The sequence below is a fragment of the Mastomys coucha genome, unplaced genomic scaffold (genome assembly GCF_008632895.1).
Source record: "Mastomys coucha isolate ucsf_1 unplaced genomic scaffold, UCSF_Mcou_1 pScaffold14, whole genome shotgun sequence".
Taxonomy (NCBI): domain Eukaryota; kingdom Metazoa; phylum Chordata; class Mammalia; order Rodentia; family Muridae; genus Mastomys; species Mastomys coucha.
This window is the reverse complement of record NW_022196896.1, coordinates 86,315,314-86,340,967: the sequence shown is the minus strand read 5'-3', so window position 1 is coordinate 86,340,967 and position 25,654 is coordinate 86,315,314. Positions and strand designations below refer to the sequence as shown.

At 40.8% G+C, this 25,654-nt stretch overlaps 2 protein-coding genes and 1 long non-coding RNA gene across 12 annotated transcripts in view; 1 reads left to right on the top strand and 2 right to left on the bottom strand.

The window, feature by feature from the left end:
- Nucleotides 1–3,159, bottom strand: part of Carf (calcium responsive transcription factor) — a 55,630-nt gene extending 52,471 nt beyond the window's left edge. For 3 of the 8 annotated variants that reach the window (XM_031367654.1, XM_031367661.1, XM_031367659.1), the window contains exon 1: nt 3,037–3,158. The gene's annotated coding sequence lies outside the window, so the exon portion shown is untranslated. Of the gene's footprint in view, nt 1–2,308; nt 2,675–2,718; nt 3,001–3,036 lie in introns of those variants that run through there. The other 5 variants (XM_031367662.1, XM_031367660.1, XM_031367658.1 and 2 more) reach the window with 4 other exon arrangements.
- Wdr12 (WD repeat domain 12) lies at nt 2,987–24,223 on the top strand. 3 transcript variants are annotated; one of them, XM_031367664.1, is made up of 14 exons: nt 2,987–3,121; nt 3,604–3,821; nt 6,669–6,763; nt 10,836–10,930; nt 12,567–12,673; nt 13,789–13,904; nt 14,763–14,917; nt 16,197–16,242; nt 18,494–18,579; nt 19,837–19,977; nt 20,089–20,194; nt 20,316–20,448; nt 21,750–21,822; nt 23,688–24,218. In XM_031367664.1, exons 2-14 carry the CDS (start codon nt 3,781–3,783, stop codon nt 23,763–23,765), a joined length of 1,272 nt encoding a protein of 423 aa, XP_031223524.1. In that variant the 5' UTR covers nt 2,987–3,121; nt 3,604–3,780; the 3' UTR covers nt 23,766–24,218. The 3 variants fall into 3 exon arrangements, with proteins under 3 accessions (XP_031223524.1, XP_031223523.1, XP_031223525.1); XM_031367663.1 differs by lacking the exon at nt 2,987–3,121 and adding an exon at nt 3,156–3,350 and having other exon boundaries at nt 23,688–24,223; XM_031367665.1 differs by lacking the exon at nt 2,987–3,121 and adding an exon at nt 3,367–3,476 and having other exon boundaries at nt 23,688–24,223.
- On the bottom strand, nt 20,057–23,231 carry LOC116088488. The gene is made up of 2 exons (XR_004117907.1): nt 23,123–23,231; nt 20,057–20,431 (listed from the first exon to the last, which is right to left on the bottom strand). It is a non-coding gene; the product is annotated as an uncharacterized LOC116088488 (long non-coding RNA).
- Nucleotides 24,224–25,654: the final 1,431 nt, after the last annotated feature.

Sequence of the window (25,654 nt, the reverse complement as noted above, 5' to 3'; positions counted from 1 at the left end):
TTAAAGGCGTGCACCACCACTGCCTGACTCTATCATAACTTTTATGGACTAAAATATATCCTTTAAAACCAATAATCCAAGCCAGGTGTGGGGGCAAACAACTTTAATCTCAGCACTAGAAGGTAGAGGTGGGCAGAGCTAACTTTTTACTTTTTGTAGAAAACTTAAAGATCATGTTTAAAATATCTTTTATTTAAGGGTTTGTCTTCACTAAAAACTTCTATAATCTTGATTTCTACAGGTTTTTGTTTGTTTGTTGAGACAGGATCTCTCTGTGTACCCCTGGCTGTCTCAGAACTCACTCTGTAGACCAGGCTGACACCAAACTCACAGAGATAGAGATGCACCTGCCTCTGCCTCTGCCTCCTGAGTACTGGAATTAAAGGCCTATACCACCCTCATCACCACCACCCAACAACTTCTACAGCTCTCATTCTGCACACACAAACGTTTTTATTTCTTTGGTCTTTGAGAGCTTAAGTAGTACTTAATATACTATTTTACACTGACTCTGATGTGATTTGAGTAGCTGTTTAATGGTAAGTGGAGTACAGTGGTTCCCTGGCCCCTCACCCTTGGGTATAGTCCATATGTACACCTGAAATCAAGTGAATGTGGTCTCTAAAATAGCTTGTTGTACTCTGATGTTACTAAACTAGCCTATAGCTTTTCTTTCCAAATAATGAATTTCATTATTTTACTTAAACACTTTTTAACTTCTCTTTGGCACATGTGAATTATCACCACTTTTGCACTTACTGTATCACAAAGTCTACAGTAATGACTTAATAACCAAAAGCCTACCACCTACTAAGGGGTGAGCAGCACATAGAGTGGACATTCTCCCTGGACACATAAATGATTCATATCCCAGGTAGGATGGTAGAAGACATCACGTTACTGAGAAAGACATACAATCTCAAACTCATCAATTATTTCTAGGATTTCCACTTCATATTAACAGCAGGTAACCAAAGCTGAGGAACACAAACCCTATGATTCTCTTAAAATCCCAGAACCTGGGCCACGATGTAGCTGAGCAGCAGAATGCTTGCCTAGGGCACACAAAGCCTTGAGATTAATTCTATAACTTTAGACTCTAGGTTCAAAACAAGCAACAAGCAAGTGTGTGGTTGGATGCAGGCAGGCAGAATCCCAGCATTCAGGAGGTACAAGTAGGTGAGCCTTGCATGCAAAGCTAATCTGGGGAAACATGGTCAATTCAAATCCATTCTGGACTACATAGAGACCCTGTCTTAAAACAAAAAACAAAAAACTCAAACAAATAAACAAAAAAAAAAACCCTCTAATAACAAAAAACAACAAAAACAAACAAAAAACCCAAGAGACTGTAAGAAAAAGAAATCTTTTTCCATGCTGAGAATTCTCCAGATAACAGTGAGTCTTCATGAGGACCCCAGGAAATGAATCCCAAAAGCTTGCAGTTGATCTAAATTAAAGAAAACCAACACCCTAGCATTAGCTAGCTAGGTACTGCGTGGAAGCAACAACAGCTAGGACACACAACTTACTACTGGAAAGACTCATCCTGGGCATGCTTAGTCACTTAGTTTTCCTTAACTAAATACCTGAGCCAAATAAAAATGTATTTTAGTGAATTCAAGATGTGTGCTCTGCAGTTACTTTCCTTCAGTAACCGTGCTCTGTATCTTCCTAATCATAGTTTTCCATTCAAACTAAGATTTAAAAAGAAAAAAGTAATGACTTCCAGGCATTGTTAATCTGATAAGTCTAAATTAAAGGACGCTTAAAACGCAATTTTAATCAATTATGTGTTATCAGTAAAAATTCAATAGTTAACAATTCAACTAAGGAATTTCAAGTTTCAGGTGTTCCCGTTTATTTAATATGAATCCTCACCAGAATGACTCGAATTTAAAGGGCCACACTGCTATCAGGAAACCCAATCTGAATAAGTGATTTTTATTTTTTTTCTGTACTTTGGGCAGAGGTTTTTTTGTATGCCTCCACCTACATCAGTAAAGTTTCTGGTAAAAAAAAACAAAAACAAAAACAAAAACAAAAACCTTCTATTGGTAGCCCTTATGAGAGCAATAGTTAACATTTCCTGAGTGCTTCTTATGTGACATTCAATTGTCACACCTGTTACGGGGCATGCAGTTCTGTAATATGAATAAATTGAAAACAGTCAAGCTTTTTGTGTCGTTGTCCACCTAACAAATGATTGTTTTTCGCCTCCAACTGACTAGATAACTTCTAATTTTCTACAGATTTAAATATTAGGCGACATAGAGAAAAAAACTCTCATCTTCACCTGTACACTCACATTGCTAAGCCGACACATTTTGCAATCCAGTTCTGCCTGACTCTAAACTGCTGTCTCAGAGGAGTGTGTCCCCGTACCCCACCCCAACCCACCCCCGGAGGTTTTCGGGCGAATGCCTTAAAAAGTGACTTTGGGATCTTAAGAGTAATAGCCCCCATCTATTCTCCACTTGGGAAAATAATAATCGAGACCGTTGAGACCGAGCCAAGCCTTCGGGTGACTTCAAGATTTAAAAAAAAAAAAAAAAAAGTCCGAAAGCAGCAGAGAAGGTGAAGCTTGCTTTTCTAAATATCAGACTCAGAAAGGAGGGGAGAGGCCCCACTCGGGCGGGCGCTCCGTGGCGTTGGAGAGGACAGACACCTCGCCTCCCCCTGCGGCAGCCCGCCTTCCCCCGGCCGCGGGCCCCGTACCGGGCCCACAGCGAAGGAGCCGCGGTGGAGGCGGGCGAGGGCGAGGGCGCAGGGACGGCGCGCTGCGGCGTCCGGCGACAGCCGGGGGCGGGGGCCGGCGGTTGCTCGCAGCCCGGGAGGGTCAGGAGGTGACGGGAGGAGGAGGAGGAGGAGGCGGGAGGAGGACGGGAGGTTGGGAGGGAGCGTCCGGTCGGTGGGCACGGACGGCTCGGCCGGACCTCCGGCTCCCCCGACCCTGCCGCCGCCGTGAGCCCCACCACGCGAGAGGGGAGTCCGCCGTAAGCAGAAGGGAGAAAATTCAAAACGAGACTACTCAACCTCGTCTTGGCTCCGAGGCCCCGCCGTGGAGACCAGCACAATGCGCAGGCGCACCCCTCCTGGAGGCGCAGCGCAGGCCCATCAGGTTCGACCCTTCTCGGCCACCGTCGCCCAGTTCCCTTCCGATTCGTTCTCCCTTCCGGAGGTTTCCGCTCGGAAGCCTGGGAGGTTAAGGACGCATGGTCTCCGCTGAGTCTGGCTGTAGGAACGAGTGGGACCTTTGTCACTCCGAGTAAAGGAGCAAGAAGTGTAGGATCTGCCCAGAGAAGGGTGTTTTAAGAGCGGATATGAGAACCTAAGCGCGGTGTGGCAAAGTAAATAAAACCTACAACTCCGGGTGTTCCGAGGGTCTAGACCGCGCTCCCTTCTGGGGTTTGTAGTATCTGAGCGTTGAGTCTAACGGATCTGGGTCTAAAGACACCCTTAAAAATTCGGTTCAAGTTAGTTCTTTTCTTTATTTTCCTAATCGATTACGGACCTAGATAGATAAGAAACGAAAGTATTAAGGGGACTGGATGCTTTTAAGACTACGCTTGACTAATCGATGTTTCCTAAATCTGGGAATAGGTAGTTGATACGTGCGGGCTGGGCGCCGGTGGAAATAGAACCTCGTGGTTTGGGCAGTAGGAAGCGGAGGAAGGTAACCGAAGCCTAGCTTCTGCGATTGCCGCACACTCTACCTGAGAGCTACTTGATTATCCACGCGTCCGTTGTTGTGGAGAAGCCTCGTGTATACATTCCGCCATGGCACAACTCCAGGCACGTTTCTACACCGAGAACAAGAAGTAAGTAAGGGTTCCAGCTTCTGTCCCTGTCTTCCCGGAGCCGATCACGTTTGAAGACTCCTTCGGTTTGGACCTTGTAGTCCCGGGTAATCCTTGCTATTTTGACTGGGAATATACACTAAAGAAGAAACGGATAAGGTTTTAGAAAATCAAAGCTGAAATAACTTTAATAAGTTATCTGGCTGGATTTAAAAGGATTTAATGTAAATAAGAAAGCTGACTGCGGGATAGAATAAATAAAAGAGACTTCATTCGCCTTTCCCTTCACGTGCCCCGCACTTCTGCCCTGTCTTATTTGGAGGTTGTAGTCATGTCTTCTTGAGTCTCCGTTTTTCTACCCACCTTAGTGAGCTCTTCATAATTTGATGTCTGTGTGGAGGGAACAGGGCTTCGCGTTTGCTTTCTGCATTCTGCACACATCATGTTAGTAATTTGAGGGTTGAAGAGTGGCATTTCTGTTCACAGGTTGTCCGTTAATGGTGATTCGTGGTTTCTGAAAGCACAACTTCATTTATTTTTCGTTTCGTTTTGTTTTGTTTTGTTTTTCTTCAGACAGTGTAGGAACTGGATATAGGGTTTGTAGAGCGGTTTTTTTGTTTTAAATTAGTATGAAGCCAATTCAGTGTCTGATTCGGTTAGGTGTATTTTGTGTGTGTGTCCTACTTAGGTTCTCTTGCTGTGTTAAAACACTGGCAAAAAGCAACTTAGGGAGGAAAGGGCTTATTTGGCTTATGGGTTACAGTCATCTCAGAGGAGGTCTTCAGACGCACCAGATGAGGGCGTCAGATCTCTTTATGGGTGGTTGTGAGCCACCATGTGGTTGCTGGGATTTGAACTCATGACCTTCCGAAGAGCAGTCGGTGCTCTTCCCTGCTGAGCCATCTCACCAGCCTGTATTTTTGGTTTTTCAAGACAGGTTCAGTGTAGCCCTGGCTGACCTAGGACTGCTCACTCCAATTGGCTGTGCCGCCTGAGTGCCGGGATTAAAGGTGTTCGCCACCACTGCCTGGCTCTAACTTGCCCTTTCTTCAGTTGACACTTCATCCCTTAAATGCTCCCCACCCAAGTCAACTACTTATCTATTTACCATCCATTTGTAGATTTGCCTATTCTGGACATTTTTTATCATGAAATTATACAAAATGTGTGGTCTTTTGTGGATGGCATCTTTGCTTACTGTGGGGTTTTTTTTGTTTTGTTTTGTTTTAGTTTATTCATAAAACAGAATATCATCATACTTTACTTTATGGCCAAATTGTATGGCTCAGTTTCTCTTGTTGTCCAGTTAGACATTCAGTATTTTAGCTATTGTGAGTAGTGACTGTGTAAGCATTAATGTACAGTTTTTAGGTGAACATGTATAGCCCTGGCTGGCCTGGATCTCACGGTGTAGCCAAGACTGGCCTCAGACCCATGGATCCACCTGCCTTTGCCTTCCAAATGCTGGTATTAAAGGCCCATGCCGCTATGCACAGTGAACATGTGTTTTCATTGGTGTATACCTAAAGGTGTGGTTCTTGGGTCGAATAGTAAGTCTGCATTTAGAGGAACTGGCACATTGTTTTCCAAAGTAACTACTGCTTTACATAATCACCAGTACTGATGAAGATTCTTCTTCGCTGTATCCTCACCAACACTTGATTTGTACCCTGATGAATGTCAAGTGATATGCATTGTGTTTGGTCCTATGTCTGCTGGTCATTGCTCTTTCTCTGGAAAACTATTCAAATTCCTTGCCAATTTTTTTTTTTGAAGATTTTTTTTATTACTGAACTGTAAATTTTTTTTTTTTTTACATTTATTTATTTTATGTGTATGAGTACACTGTAGCTGTGCAGATGGTCATGAGCCATCATGTGGTTGCTGGGAATTGAACTCAGACAGCCCTGCTTGCCCCAGCCCTGCTCACTCTAGTATAATACACTGTAGCTGACTTCAGACACACCAGAAGAGGGCGTCAGATCTCATTACGGGTGGTTGTGAGCCACCATGTGGTTGCTGGGATTGGAACTCAGGACCTTCGAAAGAGCAGTCAGTGCTCCTACCTGCTGACCCATCTCGCCAGCCCTGTAAATGTTCTTTACATACGTGAATACAAGTTCCTTACTAAATAAATGATTTGCAAATATCTTTTGTCTCTGAGACACTATGTCTCTGGTCCTGCTCTTGTGGTCCAGCCTGCAGCGCAGCTATGAAGCCCTCGCTGAGCAGGGCACTACTGTCATACCTTAGCTTGGGTTCCTGCAGTGCTTCCTCGCTGCCGGCCAAAGAACTAAGAACTGTCTCAAAGTATATAGGATGTAACACTCTCCATGCCTTTAGTTTCATCTCCTCTTCTCTGCTGTCTTTGGTTTCCCACATTCTCCTTCCAGGCTACCCTTTCTTTCCCTGGCCAGAATCACTTCTTGTAGATGTAGCTTAAGAATGATCTTTTTTTTTATGCATCCTTTCAGGTCCTGAACTTCCGCCCCCTTTCTCTGGTTGAAGTGACGTATCTTTCTTCACCTCATCATATAGGACACTGTGTACATACTCCTTATTCTTTCAAGAATAAAGACTTGCTGAGCTGTGGTGGCATACGCCTTTGATCCCAGCACTCAGGCAGGTTGATCTTTGTGATTTCCAGGCCAGCCTGGTCTACAGAGGAAGTTCCTGGACAGCCAGGGCTCCACAAAAAAAAAAAGAAGAAGAAGAAGAAGAAGAAAAAGAGTAAAGACATCGTCTTACATCATTTTGTTTATGCCATGTAGCATGTCTTGCATGAAGTACCCAAAAAAAGTTGTTGAATGAATAAAGACTTGCCAAAATATATGTAGACATAATATGACATATCACTTCCTTTTATAGATACACAGTGGATGATGTTCCTTTCTCAATCCCTGCCATCTCTGAAGTTGCCGACCTTAGTAACATTATCAATAAATTGCTGGAGACCAAAAATGGTAAGTGTATATGCTCTGAGAAGTTAGGCACAGTGCCAACTGATACACTTAAATAGTTTTTTGGTTTGGTTTGGTTTTTCAATACAGTGTGTAGCCTGTGTATTTCTTCTGTAGCCCTGGCTGTCCTGGAACTTGCTCTGAAGGCCGGGCTGCCCTTGAATTCACAAAGATTCTCATGCTTCTGCCTTCAGAGTGCAGGGATCAAAGTAAAGCACCACCATGACCCAGCTTTAAATGCATGAAGGTTTTTGTTTTTAAGATGTATTTATTTTATGTGCATGAGTACACTGTAGCTGCCTTCAGACACACGAGAAGAGGACATGAGATCCCATTACAGATGGTTTGAGCCACCGTGTGGTTGCTGGGAATTGAACTCAGAACCTTTGAAGAGCAGTCAGTGCTCTTAACCATTGAGCCATCTCCAGCCCCACTTTTTTTTTTTTTTTTAAGTTACATTTTTGGTATTTAGTACATGACTTCACAACAAAATATATCAGTTATAACACAGAATTTTCTGGTGGAAGCTTTGAAAGAAGAAAAAAGTTTTCTGAAAAGAAATTCCTGTTTAATCTGCTTTTTAAAGATACTTTGAAGGTAAGGTATTTGTAATTTGTATATGCTAGTTATGGTAACGAAGGGATTGTGCTTATAACAAATAAAACAAGAATCTTGAAGCTTAGGCCCCGTTATTGCTAAAGATGTACAAAAGCAAATAACAGTTATTTTAGCATTTATTTTATGCAATAACAAAATGTCACTATTAATACTGGTGTTTTTTTTATTAAAAATTACCCAAAAAGGGCTGGGTGTGATGGCAGCCAAGAAGGCCATTAATCCCAAGGCTCAGGAAGCAAAGGCAGATGGATCTCTGTGAATTCAAGGCTAGCCTGGTCTACAAAGTGAGTCCAGGACATCCAGTGCTCTGTTACACAGAGAAAAACAGTCTCAAAAAGAAAAAATAAAAATCAGAAGCAAAACAATTACTAAAAAGTAATGGATATAATAAATTTTACAAGCATGTAAGAAATTGAAAATTGTATGCTGTGTCTTAAGACAGCTACAGTATACTCATACACATAAAATAAATAAATCTAAAAATTATATAAAATATCATCTTTTAAAAAACAGAATCTGCCGGGCGGTGGTGGTGCATAACTTTAATCCCAGCACTTGGGAGGCAGAGGCAGGTGGATTTCTGAGTTCAAGGCCAGCCTGGTCTACAGAGTGAGTTCCAGGACAGCCAAGGCGACACAGAGAAACCCTGTCTCGAAAAAAAAAAAAAGAAAAAAAAAACCCAGAATCTGCTCCTGAACCATTGTTTCTAATACTAGGAAGCTCTTTTGCATCTCCTATGTGAAGCGTTGGGTGCGTAGGTTAAAGTTATGACTGAAGTCCTCCTCCTTTGTCAGGCAGGCTCAGGGTTTTTTTGAGCATCAGCTTGTGCTTTTGGTTTACATTTGCTTCCTTTTTTCCTTTTTTTTTTTTCTTTTTTTTTCTTGAGACGGAGTGTGACTAGGTAGCTCTGGCTGTCCTTGAGCTCACCATGTAGACACAGGCTGGACTCAAACTCAGTGAAAGACTCCCTGTGCTTGTGCTTTCCCGAGTGCTGGGATTAAAGGCATGTTCCACCATAACTTGTGAGAGAAGGCTTTTATACATACAGGTATTTATTTGTTTGTCAAGGGATGGGTAGGGCCTGCAGTCTATTTATTGCTAAAAAGCTGCAATTTTTTTCATTCAAAGATACATAGTATTTTCAAGGTGTCTTCTTTCTTCTTTTTTTTTTTTTTTAAGATTTATTTATTTTATGTATATGAGTACACTGTAGCTGTACAGATGGTTGTGAACCTTCATGTGGTTGCTAGGAATTGAACTCAGGACCTTTGGAAGAGTAGTCTTTGCTCTTAACTGCTGAGCCATCTGCCAGCCCTACTTTCGTTTTTTATAGAGAGAGAGATTCTGATGTATATTTACCTTATTTGTGACTTTATAGAAATAACTGATATCATTGCTCTTAAGTTGCAAATGATTAGGATTTCAAAATATCAAAACATAAACCATTAGTTGATTAAAAAATTACTGCTAATATTTGTGGAAATCTTAATAGAATCAGTTTATTAATTATATATATTAAATTACTAATTGCCAATTTCAATAATAGATATAAATAGTGATTATCAATAATTGTTACAGCCATTAATAGATGAGGAACATTATGATGGATGCAGTCAGACTGGTCAAGAAGGTGGATTTCAGCAACTTTAAAAAATCTATAACTGAGGGCTGGAGAGATAGATCAGAGAGTAAAGTGTTTATGTGCAAGCTTGGAGACCAGCACTCAGATCTCCAGCCCCCACATACGGCATAGGTTGGTGTGGTGACCTTCCTGTGATCTCAGCAGGGAAGCAGAGATAGGGGGGTCTCCAGAGCAAGTTGGCCAGCCAGACTAGTGAAACATGAAGCTGAGGATTCAATAAGACCTTGCCTTAATATTAAGGTGGCAAGTGAGCTAGGAGGACATTCAACATCAGCCTTGAACTTACACACTCATGCACCCATGTGTGCTCACACACACACATGGAAAAAAACTAGTTAATGGATCCATGTTGATGTGGCACAGTAGGGATATACAATACTCCATGAAAACTTGCCAAGTGTGCAAGATATGATGTACAGGATATGGTAGGGGGACAGAGAATAAATTAAAAGATACTTTGTAGTGCTCTGACGTAGCTCAGATGTAGACCTGATGACCTGTCTCATCCTCATAACCCAAGTCAAAGTGAAGAGAGTCGAAGTTGTCTTCTGACCTCCATATGGGCGCCATGGCACGCATGCCACAAATGCCCATCATCCATACCCAAGATAATAATAATCAAAGACTTAAAAAGTAAAAAGACACTTTGGAGATGTAATTAGCCAAGCCCAGAGTGTAAGAAATGAAAAATAACTGGCCCACTTTCCTCAGGGAAGAAAAAGGAGGGGACTTCTAAAGATTAAAAGAATTCAATCATCAGTTGGATGCTGGCTTTAAAAAGCCTACTCTCAAACATGAGTGGCTGGATGCAATGGCACACTTACCTTGATAGGCTGAGGCAATGAGATGGCATGTTCAAAGCTAGCCTGGTCTGTGTAGTAAGTTTGAAACCAGTGTGAGCTACACAGTAGGACTCAGTTTCAAAATATTAGTAAAAACTATATGAAGCATGACTATTTGATAGTAACATAGGTTTAAGTTTTTATATTTTAGAAATATATAGTGAAGCCATTTATAAACAAAATGGTAATCTCTGAGGTTTGCTTTAAAAGAGGCTAGCAGGACAATAAAGAACTGATTATTCAAGAGTTGTTTGGTAATAGTACCACTATGTATTAGAATAGCATATGATGTTTACTATTATGTATGCATACTATAAATTTATGTAAAGCAAGTTTTTTAAACATTAGGTAACGGTCAGGTTGTAGTGCACACCTTTAATTCCAGCATTCAGGAGGCAGAGGCAGGGGGATCTTGGCCAGCTTGTCTACAGATCAAGTTCCAGGATGGCCAGGGCTACACAGTAAAGCCCTGTCTTGAAAAACCAAAAAGAATAACTAAAATAGTAAGTATCAGGAAATGGACTGCAGGAGGTTCTTCAGCTGCTATCTAGCCTGCTGCCTTCTTGTGGTGTATTCAATAAGCCAGTCATTTCAAACAAAAAGGAATGTGATTGCTAGGGTTTAGTTAGTTCAGTGCCAGAACATGTGCTTAGCATGCAGAGAGCCTATATTCAGCCTCTAAATAATTACAACCATCAAACCTAGAATAAGCCAACAGAACAAAGTATTGGTTCTTTAAAATTCATGTAGCCAGGTGTCATAGTGGGACACACCTTTGTGAGTTCCAAGACAGACCCTAACTCAAAAACAAACAAACAAACAGCATGCAATATGCTAGAATTTAACATCTGCCTGATGTCCCATGAGAAGCAGTGGAGTAACTGAGACCACAGTGAGTGCTGGGTCCTTGCATGCTTCTGGGTTCTCATACATATGGCACCAAAATGCTAAGACCCTTATTACTCTTTTTCAGAACTTCACAAACATGTCGAGTTCGATTTTCTTATCAAGGGCCAGTTTCTTCGAATGCCCTTGGTCAAACACATGGAACTGGAGAACATTTCATCGGTAAGTCCGAGTGCTGCTTCTATTTGATTTAATGCATTACAAAATATTATGAGTGAATCCTTATAGAATCAGTTTAAATTGTTTTCAACAACCAAGAGTCTTAGAAAACATTTTAAAACTGTATTTATGCGTTTATTGTCTGGTCTGTGTAGCTGCCATACCCTGCATGTGAAGATAAGGAGACAATTAGTGGGAATCAGTTCTCTCTTGTGGGTCCCAGGGATTGAACTCAGGACCTTGGGCTTCCTAGCAAGTGCCTTTGCCCATTCACCAGAAACTTGAATTTATGTTTCTATATAGTCATCTGGTAGAGCCAGCCACTCTAAGAGTATTTCATTCAAGAAAATCCAAATGAGTTAATATAGTCTTTAAGTTTGTAAAAGCATGAGTAAGAAAAGGAATACGTATGTGTAGACTGCTGACAGGAGTACAGCATAATTGCACACATCTCAGGAAGTATGGGCTAGGCTGGAGTGATGGTGATACCTCTCCCTGTGATTTTTTAGCTTTCCTTGATGTTTTTATAATTAAGAATGTCAGAGGCTGTAAAGGTGGATAAGCAGTTATAAGAGCACCGACTGCTCTTCCAGAGGTCCTGAGTTCCATTCCCAGCAACCACATGGTGGCTCACAACCATCTGTAATGGGATCTGGTGTGTCTGAAGATAGCAACAATGTATCATATAAATAATAAAATAAATCTTTTTTTAATAAGAATATCATTATGAGCTGGACCGATGACTCAATGGTTAAAAGCACTGTCTGCTCTTCGAGAGGTTCAGTGTTCAGTTCCCAGCACCCACGTTGTGGCTAACAATTGTCAACAGTCCCAGGGAATCTGACTCTCTCTTTGGACCTTCTTGAATACTGTGTACACATGGTAGACATACATGCAGACAAAACTCCCATACACACAAAATAAATAAAATCTAAATCAAAAAGACTACAGCCATGAGTAATGGTGCAGTCCCAGCACTCAAGAAGCAGAAGAAGTAGGCGGGTCTCTGTAAGCTCACTGCCAGCCTGGTCTATATTACGAGTTCTGGGCCAACCAGGTTATATAGTGAGACCCTGTCTGGGAGAAAAGGGCAACTATTTGGAGCCAGCAAGATAGCTCACTGAGTAAAGTCGCTGGCTACAGAGCCTGACGACCTGAGTTCCTCTCTAGGACCCACATGGTAGAAGGAGAGAACCAATTCCTGCAAGTTGTCCAATGACCTCCACTGTGGAATGCATGGATGCGTGCAAACACACAAAATAGATAAATGTAATAAAATTGTTTAAAATAAAATTTGTAATTATAAAATTTTGTGATTTTAAAATATTATAGAATATATATATATATATATATATATATATATATATATATATATATATATAAGCAAACTTAACATTTTAGCTAGTCTTTTTTGGGGGGAGGTGGGGTTCAAGACAGACCATTCTGTAACTCACACTGTGGACCAAGCCGGCCTTGAAGTCAGAAATCATCCTGCCTCTGCCTCTCAAGTACTAAGATTAAGGGTCACACCACCACACCAAGCTGAAATCTTAACTTTTAAATGGCTCCCAAAATTTCTGTCTTCAAGGTAACATTTTAAAACTGTCCCTGATTTATTTTCTACTCTCTCTGTGACTAGGAAGAGGTTGTTGAACTCGAATATGTGGAAAAGTACACAGCCCCCCAGCCAGAGCAGTGCATGTTCCACGATGACTGGATCAGCTCCATTAAAGGGGCAGAAGAATGGTATGCCACGGGAACGCGCTTTTGTCGTGTAATCCTCCTTCAGTCTTCGCTATCCACCCTGTGACTAGTTCTCTCTGGTTCCTTTTTCTTCATAAAAATAAACTTATGCTGTGTATATTGGTGGCCACACCACATTGGCTTTTTTCAGCCAGTGTATTCATGAAAACAAGTGTTTATTAGTAGGTTTCTTTGTTTCAAAATGTTGTGGCCTGACATTTATAGTCTATAAAAGTCAGCAATCATTGATATTTAAGACCAGAGCTATCTTCATGGAGGAGAAAGATTAATTTTTATAGCTATCTCTGCCTGCCGCCATGAAGATTCGGACATACTACTGTAGAGCTAACATGAGCAGCCTGGGGTCAAAGAGGTAAGAGTGCAGATCTTAAGAGCAAGCACCTACGGCTGACCCTCATCCTAACTGGAAGCTTGCTTCTGTCCTTCCTTTTACTAGGTATTTTGCTTTGTGAAGTGTGTATGTCAGTCATGCTCGTTCCATTGTGCAAGTGTGTAAAACATGTGGCAGTCAGAAAACAACTCTTTATCAAGTTGGTCTCACCCTCCACCTTCACGTGGGCTCTGAGCACTGATCTCAGGTCGTTGGGTTTTACAGCAAATGCTTTACCGCTTAGCTCTCTTGGAATTCCTTATGTAGACCAGGCTGGCCTCAAACTCAGCAGAGAACTCCTCCTGGGTGTGTGTGTGTGTGTGTGTGTGTGTGTGTATCTTGTTTTGTCTGTCTGTCTGTGTGATGTTGGACATCAAACCCAGGGGCTTCTGCTTGCTGGGCAAGCATTCACCACTGAGCTACATCCCCGTTCATGTTGTTTCTCTTTAATACTTTTCAGTGATTAAGGGTTGTTAGGCTTTATAAGCAGTTTGCATTGAAGTGGTGACATTTGCAGTATTACAGTAACAAAGGTGAAATACCGTATTTTTAATGTAAAACTGGTATAACATCTGACCTGTTGCTTTGCTTTGAAATCTTGTTCTTCATAAAAAGAAGGGTTTACTGTCCATAGTTTACTCTGTCATTGCCATAGAAAGGATTGGTTTTCAGGGCTTCCAAGGTCATTTTTTTTCTTGTATTTTATAGCATTTTCCCCTCATTGTAGGATCCTGTCTGGTTCTTATGATAAGACTTCTCGGATCTGGTCCTTGGAAGGAAAGTCAATAACAACAATTGTGGGACATACAGATGTTGTGAAAGATGTGGCTTGGGTGAAAAAAGGTAGGATTCTACTTAAGAGGAATTATAAGAGTTTAAAATTGAGCTAATTTCAGTGTGGCAGAAGAGCAATTGGGTGAGAAGGCTTCCGGCCTTAGTTGCTATGAGGTCTTTCTGAAATATGGTGTCCAAGAAGGAAAGGAGTATATATTTTAAGATTTACTTATTTAATTTTCTATGTATGAGTATTTACTACATGTATACATATGTGTATCATGTGCATGCCTGGTGTCACGAATCCCCTGTCACGGGTAGTTGTGAGTGCTATGCATGTGCTGGGAATTGAACCTGGGTCCTTTAGAGAAGCAGCCAGTGCTCTTAACCACTGAGCCATTTCTCCAGCCCCAGTAATTATATTCTTTAAATCTATAGATTGCCATTTGTTTTTCCCGTGGTTCTGGTGAACCCAGGGTTTTGTGTATTCTGGGCCTGCACTTTGCCACCGAGCCACATACTAGCTCCAAATCCATAAGTTTATGAAAGTCAATCTTTACCAAAACTATCAGTATACATTTTCAAGTTACTATGTGTATTGAACACATTTTTCCTGTTTTAAAGCATCTTCTCTTTTTTTTTTTTCGGAGGGATGGGGTGGTCACAAGTTCTCACTGTGTATCCTAGGCTGGCCCAGGATTTGCTTTACAGCCCAGGCAAGCCTAAAACCCATCTCTCTTCTGCCTCAGCCTCCTGAGGGCTGGGATTACACACACACACTACTAGGCCTGACTTAGGAATTTTCCCTTTTACCATGTCCACTCCCTTTTAAAAGCAGTCCATATTAAAACAGTCACAAAAATGCTGAATGGTAAAGAATGAGATGCAGTTGAGATTCTGTACTAATTTGTTTTCTTTTTGTTTTAGACAGTTTGTCCTGCTTACTACTGACGGCCTCGATGGACCAGACTATTCTCTTATGGGAGTGGAATGTAGAGAGGAACAAAGTGAAAGCTCTGCACTGCTGCCGAGGGCATGCTGGGAGTGTGGACGCCATAGCAGTCGATAGCTCAGGAACTAAGGTAAGCAGCCACCGGCTGTCACTGTTGTGTATCTGTATTCATCCTAGTGCTGTCTAACTTGCTTAACAGTCAGAAGCTAAAAATATTAAGATTTTAGACCCAAAGTAAATAGCCATAGAATGAGATGGATAGATTTGCTTGATTTAGTTCTTCAGTCAGTATATCTGTCTTTATTATATAAATTATATTTTAAAAATTGAATTAAAAGAAAAATCAAGTAAACTAGTCCCTTAGTTATATTTTTTGAGACAGGTTATCAGCCTGCCCCAGGTTGTCCTGGAATTCTCCCTGTGTAGTCCAGTCTTGACTGTAGGTCCCTGCTGATTGTCCTGCTTCGCCTTCTGAGCACTTGGATTACAGGCATGAGCCACCATGCCCAGCCTACCCTACTCCTTATGATCAAAATGGTAATAAGTTAGTCATACAAACCAGAGGGTAACAACTGCATAGGTTTATGAAGGGCTGCAAACCCTCTTAGCATTCGAAAGTTCCCTATGCTGAGTTAGAGAATTCCAGACTTGAGTGTTCTGCAACACGGGGGCACAAGGTTTGATGCACTGAGAGGCAAAGATTTATGATTTATTTTGAGTTTATATGATGTTGAGTCCAAATTTAAATGAATTTATCTTTCTTATGTTTTGACTAGGAAGTTAGGAGACCTTACTGTTGCTTGTATATAGGCAGAAACTTATCTTCAGCTTCTTAAAGCTCAAAGGAAATTGATTGTGATAGCCAAAGAAAGACTCAACAAGCCAGAACACGAAGGTGATGGTGCATTTGAGCCTCAAAACATCAGGAACAGAGGCTAAATGTAGCTGGCATACCCCAGCCTCCCTTCTCTTTGCTCTCAAGGCACTTCATTCATTTTGAACTTGATACTGCTCTTCTCTACGTGGAAATACTTCATAGCTTTTAGATACTGTAACATTTGTCCCTTGGGAGGGAAAAAAATCTTTGTTTCCTGTAGGGAAGTCTAACATCATTTCTCATGATTAATTTGTTCTAGAAGCAGAGCCGGCTTATTAATGTACTGTACATTAGTTGCCCACTTTGATCTAAGCAGCTGTGCAGGACTCAGGTCCACATAAGAATGTTGCCATGGAGATTATGGCTACAGCTTCCAGAAGTGAAGGAGGCCGTGTGTATGATTACCTAGGACAGATTTCAGAGCCTGTATACAGAAAGATGAAGCAAGCAAAACAAAAACTTTAAAAGTAAAAGTGGGGGTGGGGAAGATAACTTATTACATATGCCTTCTCCTTCATATGTATCTGTTTAGTTTTGCAGTGGCTCCTGGGATAAGATGCTAAAGATCTGGTCTACAGGTAAACATTTTTTAATATAATTTAATTTATTAATGATGTTTCTAGAATTTCAGTAAGGGACTTTTATAGTTTATATGTGCTATAAAAATAGACCATTGTGTTTTAGTATATATAAAAAGAAGTGTTTTATGAATTTCTATTTTAAATTTTCTTTTCTTTTCTTTTTTTAACCCTACCACCTTTTTATTTGACAATGGATGAGTTGCTACATATATGACAAATATAGCTTAGATCTCAGAATGTACTTACTAAAAATCTGTACATTGTGTTTTGAATAATATTAGCTCATTCTAATTTATTTTAAAATTATTTTTTTTTAAAGATTTGTTTATTTATTTTATGTGTATGAGTACATGAGTATAGCTGTACAGATAGCTATGAGCTATCATGTGTGTGGCTGCTGGGAATTGAACTCAGGACTTCTGCCAGCCTGCTCGCTCTGGCATAATTCACTGTAGCTGTCTTCAGATGTTCCAGAAGAGGACGGCAGATCTCATGACGGGTGGTTGTGAGCCACCATGTGGTTGCTGGGATCCAAACTCAGGACCTTCAGAAGAGCAGTCAGTGCTCTTACCACTGAGCCATCTCGCCAGCCTTTAAAATGATTTTTGAGTAGCTAGAGAGATGGCTCAGTGATTTAAGTACTTGTTGCTCATGCTCTGACACCCTCTTCTGGCTCCTGGGCACCAGGTACAATATGGTACACACACATACATGCAGGCAAAACATGTGCCAGGCGGCAGTGGTGGTGCATGCCTTTAATCCCAGCACATGGGAGGCAAAGGCAGGTGAATTTCTGAGTTCGAGGCTAGCCTGATCTATAGAGGGAGTTCTAGGACAGCCAGGGATATACAGAGAAACCCTGTCTCTGAAAAAAACAACCCCCCCTGCAAAAAAAAACAAAAAAAAACAAAAAACATGCATACACATAAAAATCCCTTTAAAAAAGAAAAAAAAAAATATGTAAAGCAGGGTCTTGTGTATAGTCCTCACTATCTGGAACCTGGCACTGGCTATATAAACCAGCCTGACCCCAAATATTCCATCTTCCTGCATTTGCAGCCCAAATTCAGGGATTATAATCCTGTACCACTTTTGAAAATATTGATTAAAAACACAGTTGGAGGAGGAAGGATTCTTGAAAGAAGTTAGGAAATGCTAATGGAAGCCAAAGAAAGGAGAAATTCACCAAATTTTTGGAGAAAAAAAGTTTGGTTTAAATTGTTTTCTTTTTGTGAAATGTGTGATTCTTTGATTGTAGCAGGTAAATGAGATACTGTTTGGTACCAGCTATTAGTGGTTTTATATGTATGTCTTTTCACTTTAATTTTTTTTGTTTGTTGAGACATGGTTTCTCTGTGTAGCCCTAGATGTCATCAACTTACTCTGAAGATTAGGCTGGCCTCAAACTCAGAGATCCACCTGCCTCTGCCTCCCAAGTGCTGGGATTACAGTGTGCACCACCACCACCTGGCTACCTTTTTCTATTTAGAACATCTTTGTCATATACATACATCATTTAGCCAGGTCACACACTCAGACTGAAAAACTATAAATGAGTATTGATTAAGGACCTGGCAGTGTAACTCACTGATAAAGCACTTGCTTGGCTCCAGCTTTGGTCTCTAGCACTGAAAAACAACTATGAAGCATGTTTTTTTTCTTAAAAAAGGGAATAGTCAATGAGAGTAAGCATGGCTGGAAGTGCATCTTCCAACCCGTGTTTACCTCACTTCCAGCATGGTATAAATATAGTACAATCGTAACTTAATCTGAATTGAGTGGGAAACAGTTTTTCCTAGTTATGACAAAACTGTACATAGTCATAACAGTGCCCATAAAGACACAGTACCATTTCAAACTGGTTAATTTTGAGTTTTTTAATATGCTTTTAAAAAAAAAAAAGTACTTGTCCATGTTTGATTGCCAATCCAGGTGGTAGTTTTGTTTTTGCTGATGCTAAGGCTTGAGGTCAGGCCCGCATGCATTCAGTCAGGTGCTTTAGCACTGAGCTACAATCCGCAGTGATCAGATACTATTTTTATATACCTTTTTGTGTTAACCAAAATAACAAGGTATATATGTATATATATATTTATTTTATTTTTATTATTTATAGATGTATATTATTATATGCCTTATAGGTGAAAAAAGAAAAAAAGCTGTATACCCAGAAAATAAGACAGCCTTCCAGTTTGTTATTAATATTGACTAAACTTTTCAATATTAAATATTATTCTTTATGATGCAGTCCCTACAGATGAAGAAGATGAAATGGAAGAACCCACAAATCGACCAAGAAAAAAGCAAAAGACAGAGCAATTGGGACTAACAAGAGTAAGTTTTGATTTGTTTTGTTTTGGAAGGGATTGTTTGTTTTCCAAGACAGGGTTTCTCTATTTAGCCCTGGCTGTCCTGGATCTCACTGTGTACTCACTTTGTAGAGTAGGCTGGCCTCGAACTTAGAAGAGATCCACCCTTCCTCACCCTGTCCTGTACTGGGATGAGGGCATGTGGTTTTTATGTTTTGTTTTAATTAAAATGTAATCGTATCATTTCTCCCTTCCCTATCCACAAAACAGTTCATGAGATGGTAAACCCAAGTTCTCCAGAAAACAGGAATGAACTTTTTGTGACCTTATAATAAGATGGCTTTTAATCTTAAGATGGAGTCAAGCTGCTCAATTAGGACATCAGGTCACGTGGGGCCAGAGTTACGGGTGGCTGTGAGCAGCCTGGCTGGGGATTGGGAACCAAACCTGGGTCTTCTGGAAGAACAGCAACTTCTCCTAACCGCTGAGCCATCCCTCCAGCCCTAAACCAATAATTTTTATTTTTTGCTTTTACATTTATTTAGGGTGGGCCAAGGTGCATATGTGGAAGGCAGAGGACGACTGTGGGAATCAGTTCTTTCCTACCATAATGTGGGTTTTGGAGATTGAACAATTGCACTTGGGGTAGAACCCTTCCCCTATCAACCACCCCTGTGGCTTCTTGACTTAATACTTTTTAATTTTTAAAAGCATCTGATTTATATGTCGTGTGTGTGTGCGCGTGCGTGTGTGTGTGTGTGTGTGTGTGTGTGTGTGTGTGTGCGCGCGCGTGCGTGCGTGCGTGCGTGCGTGTGTGTGCGCGCGCATGTGTGTGTGCGTGTGTCAGTGAGTTTGTTTGGGGGGCACATGTATGATGGTCAGAGGACAGCTTTTGAGAGTTGTTTCTCCTTCCACCATCTGGGTCCCTGGGTTAAACTCAGGCCATCAGCCTTGGCACCTTTATCTACTGAGTCATATTTTCTGACCCTTTCATGTATAAAATAAAGACACAAATAGTTATGTTGGAGGATAACTACAAAAGCAAAGTAAGCCACTGGGCAAAACAACCTGTCATATGTACTTTGGACATTAACGTCTGTTCTTTTATATTGGCAGCGTATCAATACGTAGCCTTGGCTGGCCTGGAACTCAAGAGTTCAGCCTACCTCTGCCTCCTGACTGTTGGTGTTCACCACCATGCTGAACCCTAAAACCTACTGTTGTCTCAGTTATTCTGTGGTGAAAATGTTTTTCCCCCTCTTGGGAACTTTTCATTCTCTAGACACCCTTGGTGACCCTCTCTGGCCACACAGAAGCAATTTCCTCAGTCCTTTGGTCAGATGCTGAAGAAATCTGCAGTGCATCTTGGGATCACACCATTAGAGTGTGGGATGTTGAGTCTGGCAGTATTAAGTCAACTCTGGTAAGACTTAATTTTGGTGTTCCTCTAACTAGCAATCCTTTTGGTAACAAATTTCTAAAGATGGGTACTTTTAGCCCACTGTGGTTAAATGTTCTTTCTTTTTATTTTCAGACAGGAAATAAAGTGTTTAATTGTATTTCCTACTCTGCCCTTTGTAAACGTTTGGCATCTGGAAGCACAGACAGGCATATTAGGCTGTGGGATCCCCGAACTAAAGGTGTGTGGTATCCAGTGGGGAATGTTGAAAAAGTTAAAAAGATAAGTTTCTACAAATGTTCTTTAGATGTGTTCTGTTTTTCTTTCCTGAAGCTCATTGCATTTTCTTTTTCTTGGTTCAGATGGTTCTTTGGTGTCGCTGTCCCTCACCTCACACACAGGCTGGGTAACATCAGTGAAGTGGTCTCCTACCCATGAACAGCAGCTCATCTCGGGCTCCTTAGATAACATTGTGAAGCTGTGGGATACAAGAAGGTAAAGGGTGGGACTGGAAGCATGGGTTAGTAGTTAGTTAAAAGCACTTGCTGCTCTTGCAGAGGCCTCGGCTTAGGTTCCTGGTACATACAGCTGACAGCTTACAACTGTAATTCCAGCTCCCGGGGGACCTGATGCCTCTGGCCTTCTCAGGCAAATGCACTCTTATGTACATACTTCCACACAGATACATAAATATACATAACTAAAAAATGAATCATAAAAAAAAGTAAAATCGGGCTGGAGAGATGGCTCAGTGGTTAAGAGCACTGGCTGCACTGCCAGAGGTCCTGAGTTCAATTCCCAGCAACCACATGGTGACTCACAACCATGTTTAATGGGATCAGGTGCCTTGTTTTGGTGTGTCTGAAGACAGCTACAGTGTACTAACATACATGAAATAAATAAATCTTTTTAAAAAAAGTAAAATCTGATTATCGTCTGCAAAACAAATATATCAATTAACATTACATACAGAGAGTGAAATAATGAAATTATTCAAATGCATATTCAACTATACTACTTGATATGATAAATACTAATACTCAAAAAGTTTCAGAATTGGTCTGGAGGGACAGCTCAGTAAAATGTTTGCCTTGCACACACGAGGGCCCCGGAACCCAAATGAGAAAAACAAACTGTGATGGTGTGTTTGTAATGTTAGCACTGAGGAGACAAAATGGGAATCCCTACAGACTACCAGCTTGCCAGCCTAGCCTACTTGGTGTGTCTCAGGCTAGTGAGAGAACATGTCTATAGCACTTGAGAAATAATATCCAGGCTAGTCCTCTTATGTACATGTTTACGTGTACATGCATGTGTACGCAAGTATACATACAAAGCCCAGGAACAAAGGAATTTTACTCATGTTAATGTTTTTACTTTTTTTTTTAAAGTCACACAACTTTCTGACACATTTTTCTGACCTTTTAATAAAGCAGGAGAAAAGGTTTTAATTACCCAGATATTGCCTAATCCAACAATAAATTAACATGCGTGTGTGTGCATTTACATACATATACATACATCAAGCTCAAGGAAAAGATTTGGCTTAGAAATATTATGTAGGAGTTATACAAATGGCTAGACAAAGTATATATAAAGCCATGATTTGGAATAAAATTCAAGTACAAAAGTGTAAAAATGGGCCTTATTGTGAATAAATTTCTGTAATTTTTCTTGAGTGTTTGTTGTAATAAATCTGGAGCAAATCCAGTAAAGTTTTGAGAAAAGTATTAGTGATTATTCATATGTTTGTATTAACACAGTAAAAACATACACATGTTTGTTTTCACCTTTAGTTGTAAGGCTCCTCTCTACGATCTAGCTGCTCATGAAGATAAAGTTCTAAGTGTGGACTGGACAGACACAGGGGTAAGAATTTACAAATTACTTGAAGAAAAAAGGGGATAAACCTGATGTTTCAAGTAGCAGGGGTTTTTGTTTTGTTTTGTTTTTCAAAACGGGGTCTTAGTCTATAGCTCTGGCAGTCCTAGAACTTGATGCATAAATCCGGCTGGCCCAGAACTCAGAGATCTGCCTGTCTGTTTTTTGTCACCACTGCTTAACCTAAAAGTTAGCAGGTTTTTTTTTTTTTTTTAAGATTAATTATTTTATGTATATGAGTGCGCTGTTACTCTCTTCAGACACACGAGAAGAGGACATCAGATTCCATTACAGATGGTTGTGAGCCACCATGTGGTGGCTGGGAATTGAACTTAGGACCTCTGGAAGAATAGTCAGTGCTCTTAACTGCTGAGCCATCTCTCCAACCCCCAAAAGTTAGCAGTTTTATATTTCTGATTTTTATTATTTTTTTTTTACATCCCATACTAAAAAATAACGTTCTTTAATAGCTTAGAGTATTAAAAATTGAAAAAAAAAAACCAAGTTTTTTTTCTTCATGAATATCATTTTACTTCTTTGAGCATTTCAGACAACTCCAGGGTTCTCACCATGCTAGGAAGTAACCTACCAATTGGCTATAGAGCAAGCCTCTTTTCCTCTCCTTTCCTGCCTTTGATAGCAGGGTCTCATGGAGCCCGGCTGTCTCTGACTGCACTGTGTAGCTGAGGGCGACCTTGAGCTGACTCCCGTCTGCATCTCCAGTGCTGGGGTTTAGGCACCAGCATGCTAGCCCTCTTTTTCTTAAGCTTTCTTATTTTGAGATAGGATGTTACTAAGTTGGCCAGGCTAGCTTGAAATTTACTCAGGCAGACCTTAAACTTGTGGTCCGCTCAGCTTTAGTAGCTGGTATTACATGCCTGTGGTGGCCCAGGTACCTCATGAATATATTAATAAGGCATTTTTTACAAATCCCATTGGGTCCATAAATTCACTACTTCAGACTAATGGTATCATGTTTTGGGGGTTTTCTGGGGGGTGGGGTGGGAGGGGAAGACATGGTTTTGCTATGTAGCCCTGGCTGGCCTCAAGCTCACAGCAACCTCTACTCTCAGCCTCCTAAGTGCTGGAATTGCAGGTGTATGCTACTATGCCCAGCTAGGTATATTTTATATGGATTATGTTTTACAATCATTTTTATGTGCATATATAAGTTCTTATTATCCAAGAATTCTTTCCAGGTGTAGGTCCTAGAACTGCCAGACAATTTGCCTGCCAATAATTACTGTCTTTTAAAGACTTGATTATTTCTGGGTGTGGTAGCTCATACCTGTGACCCCAGTTCTAGGAAGGCTGAATTAGGAAGATTGCTGCAAGTTTGAGGCCAACTTATGCGATAGTGTAAATGAATGCTTGTCTTCCGTTACCTGGAATGCCTTGGACCGGAAGCATTTCAGATTTTGGAATATTTGCACATTTATGAGGTATTTTAGAATGGAACCCTAATCTAAATGTAAACTTCCTTTTGGGCTCTTTTGTATATCTATCATATGCACATTGTCTGAAGAGAAGCAGAACCATTGGGAAAGGAGGGAAAGAAGCCAGGAAGGGTCTGGTTGGAAAGTATGGTCAAAATACAGGATCTGCATGCTCCTATGAAGAAGGTCTTGACAGGCGTGCTGTGCATGCCTTTAGTCTTAGCACTAGGGAAGCAGAGGGTGACACATCTCAGAGCTCGAAGCCAGCCTTGTCTAAAGAGTGAGTTCCAGAACAGTCAAGGCTACAACAAGAAACTGTCTTCAAATACAAAAACAAAACAAAACAAAAAGTCAGTCATATTTAATCATGTCTGGCTACTGTATATTTATATTTACTTTTTTTCTCTTTTTACACAGCTACTTCTGAGTGGAGGAGCAGACAATAAATTGTATTCCTACAGATATTCCCCTACCACTTCCCATGTGGGGGCTTAAAAATGAATGGCTGATAAGAGACTTCCTTGTTGGGTTTTGTTTTAATTCTTAGTGTCTCACTGTTATGTCATAAACTGTGAATGAAACTGGAGAGAGGGTTTAGAAGATAGCTCAGCCGGTAGAGAGCCAAGCCCTGTGCAAAACCCTGTGTACTACTGTCTCCAGCACTGCGTTCCTGGGTTCCCAGGTCCTGAGAGGTTGGAAGCGAGAGAATCAGAAACCCAAGGCCACCCCCAGCTGTACAGTGAGCTTAAAGGCAGCCAGCCATGGCTACTTGGGGCTCTGTCTCAGTAAGAAAGAAATCAATGGGTAATCCTCTGATACCATTCTCAATGCAGAGACAGGAAACAGGCTTTCAAAAGTTCGATAACAGTTAATCTTTCATAATAGCTACATTTTACTGTCTTTGTCCTTCATGTTTATAAAATCCAATAAATATGTGGCCTGAATTCTCCACTCTATGCTGACTCCTAAAACTTGAATTTCAGAAAGTATATTTTTTAAAGGGATGTATTACAAATATAGTATTTTTTTTTTAAAGTTTCTTGGCTTTTTAGTTAGCTATTTGAAGAAAAACATCTAGAAAAGACTAATAATGCTATAGGAGCCAGGCATCACAGCACACACTTGTAACCCTAGCATTTAAGAAGTAGAAGCAAGAGGCTTGGGACTTGAGTTAGGATTGGCTTCATAACTAGTTCAAGTTAGGATCAGGATGAGACTCAGTCTCAAAGAAATAAAGAAAATGAAAACTTGTAGGAGGTCAAGATGGCTCAGTGGATAAAGATGCTTGCTGCCAATTCTGATAGCCTGAGTTCAGTTCTCAGGCCTGAAAGAATCAACTCCTGCAAGGTGTCCTTTTGCCTCCACACACATGCTGTGGCATGCACACAACTAACCTGTAAATAAATTCTGAAAAAAATAGTTTATAAAAGTATGGGGGAAATAATGTAGATGTTAATTTGTTCATTCATTGAGCAGCAGAGCAATTGAGGTGCACACCTTTAATCCTAGTACTTGGGAAGCAGAGGTAGATGGATCTTTGTGGGTTCGAGGATGGCCTGGTAAGTTTCAGGACAACCAAGGATAAACAGAAAGACCCTGTCTCAAAAGCTATTTTAAAAAAAAAAAAAGTCTTCCCTGACTTAACGATAATGCAGTATGCATACCCTAAATGAGTAAGCTTAAGATAAAAAGGCTGGGCTGGAGAGGCAGCTCAGTAGTTAAGAGCACTTGCTGCCCCTGCAAAGGACCTGGATTCCATTTCCTGGGATTCAGACATTTGCCCTCCTGGACCCCAGACACACAGGTGCGCATAAGTACATTCAGGCATTCTGAAAAACAAAGGTGAGGAGGCCCATGTATCAAGAGGACAAAATGGAAGAAAGGGCTTGGCATCCAAAACTGGCCCTTTGCCTACTCAATCCTGGTCCCCTAGCAACCTTATTTCTACTCAGGCAGTCTCAACTGGGATGTGTGCAGAGCCAGAGGCCAGGTATCATTGGTGAGGAATATATCTAAGCCACTTAATCTGCCACACTTGTCTTCGGGCTATTTAAGTGGTTAGAATCTAGTCCCTAACAAGGAAAGTCAGAGGCCAACACAAGACTAAAGGATCTAACCATCTTTTAATGTGCTTTTCTTTTTCTTCAAAACTTGTCTTCCTTTCCGTGTTCCCGTCCCTTTCAACAGAACTGTGGAACGTGTTAGTTTCTGGGAATCTCATTTGTTTCTGAGGTTCACTTGGAGCTGCTTGCCTAATCACGGGGATAAATTGGAGTATAGGGAGTATTTATGCTGTCTTATAGGAATGGAGTCTGTAAGTACGTTGAGAAGTAAATCAGCTGTCCAGGATCTCATGGTGAGTGGCAGCTGAGCCACATTTGGAA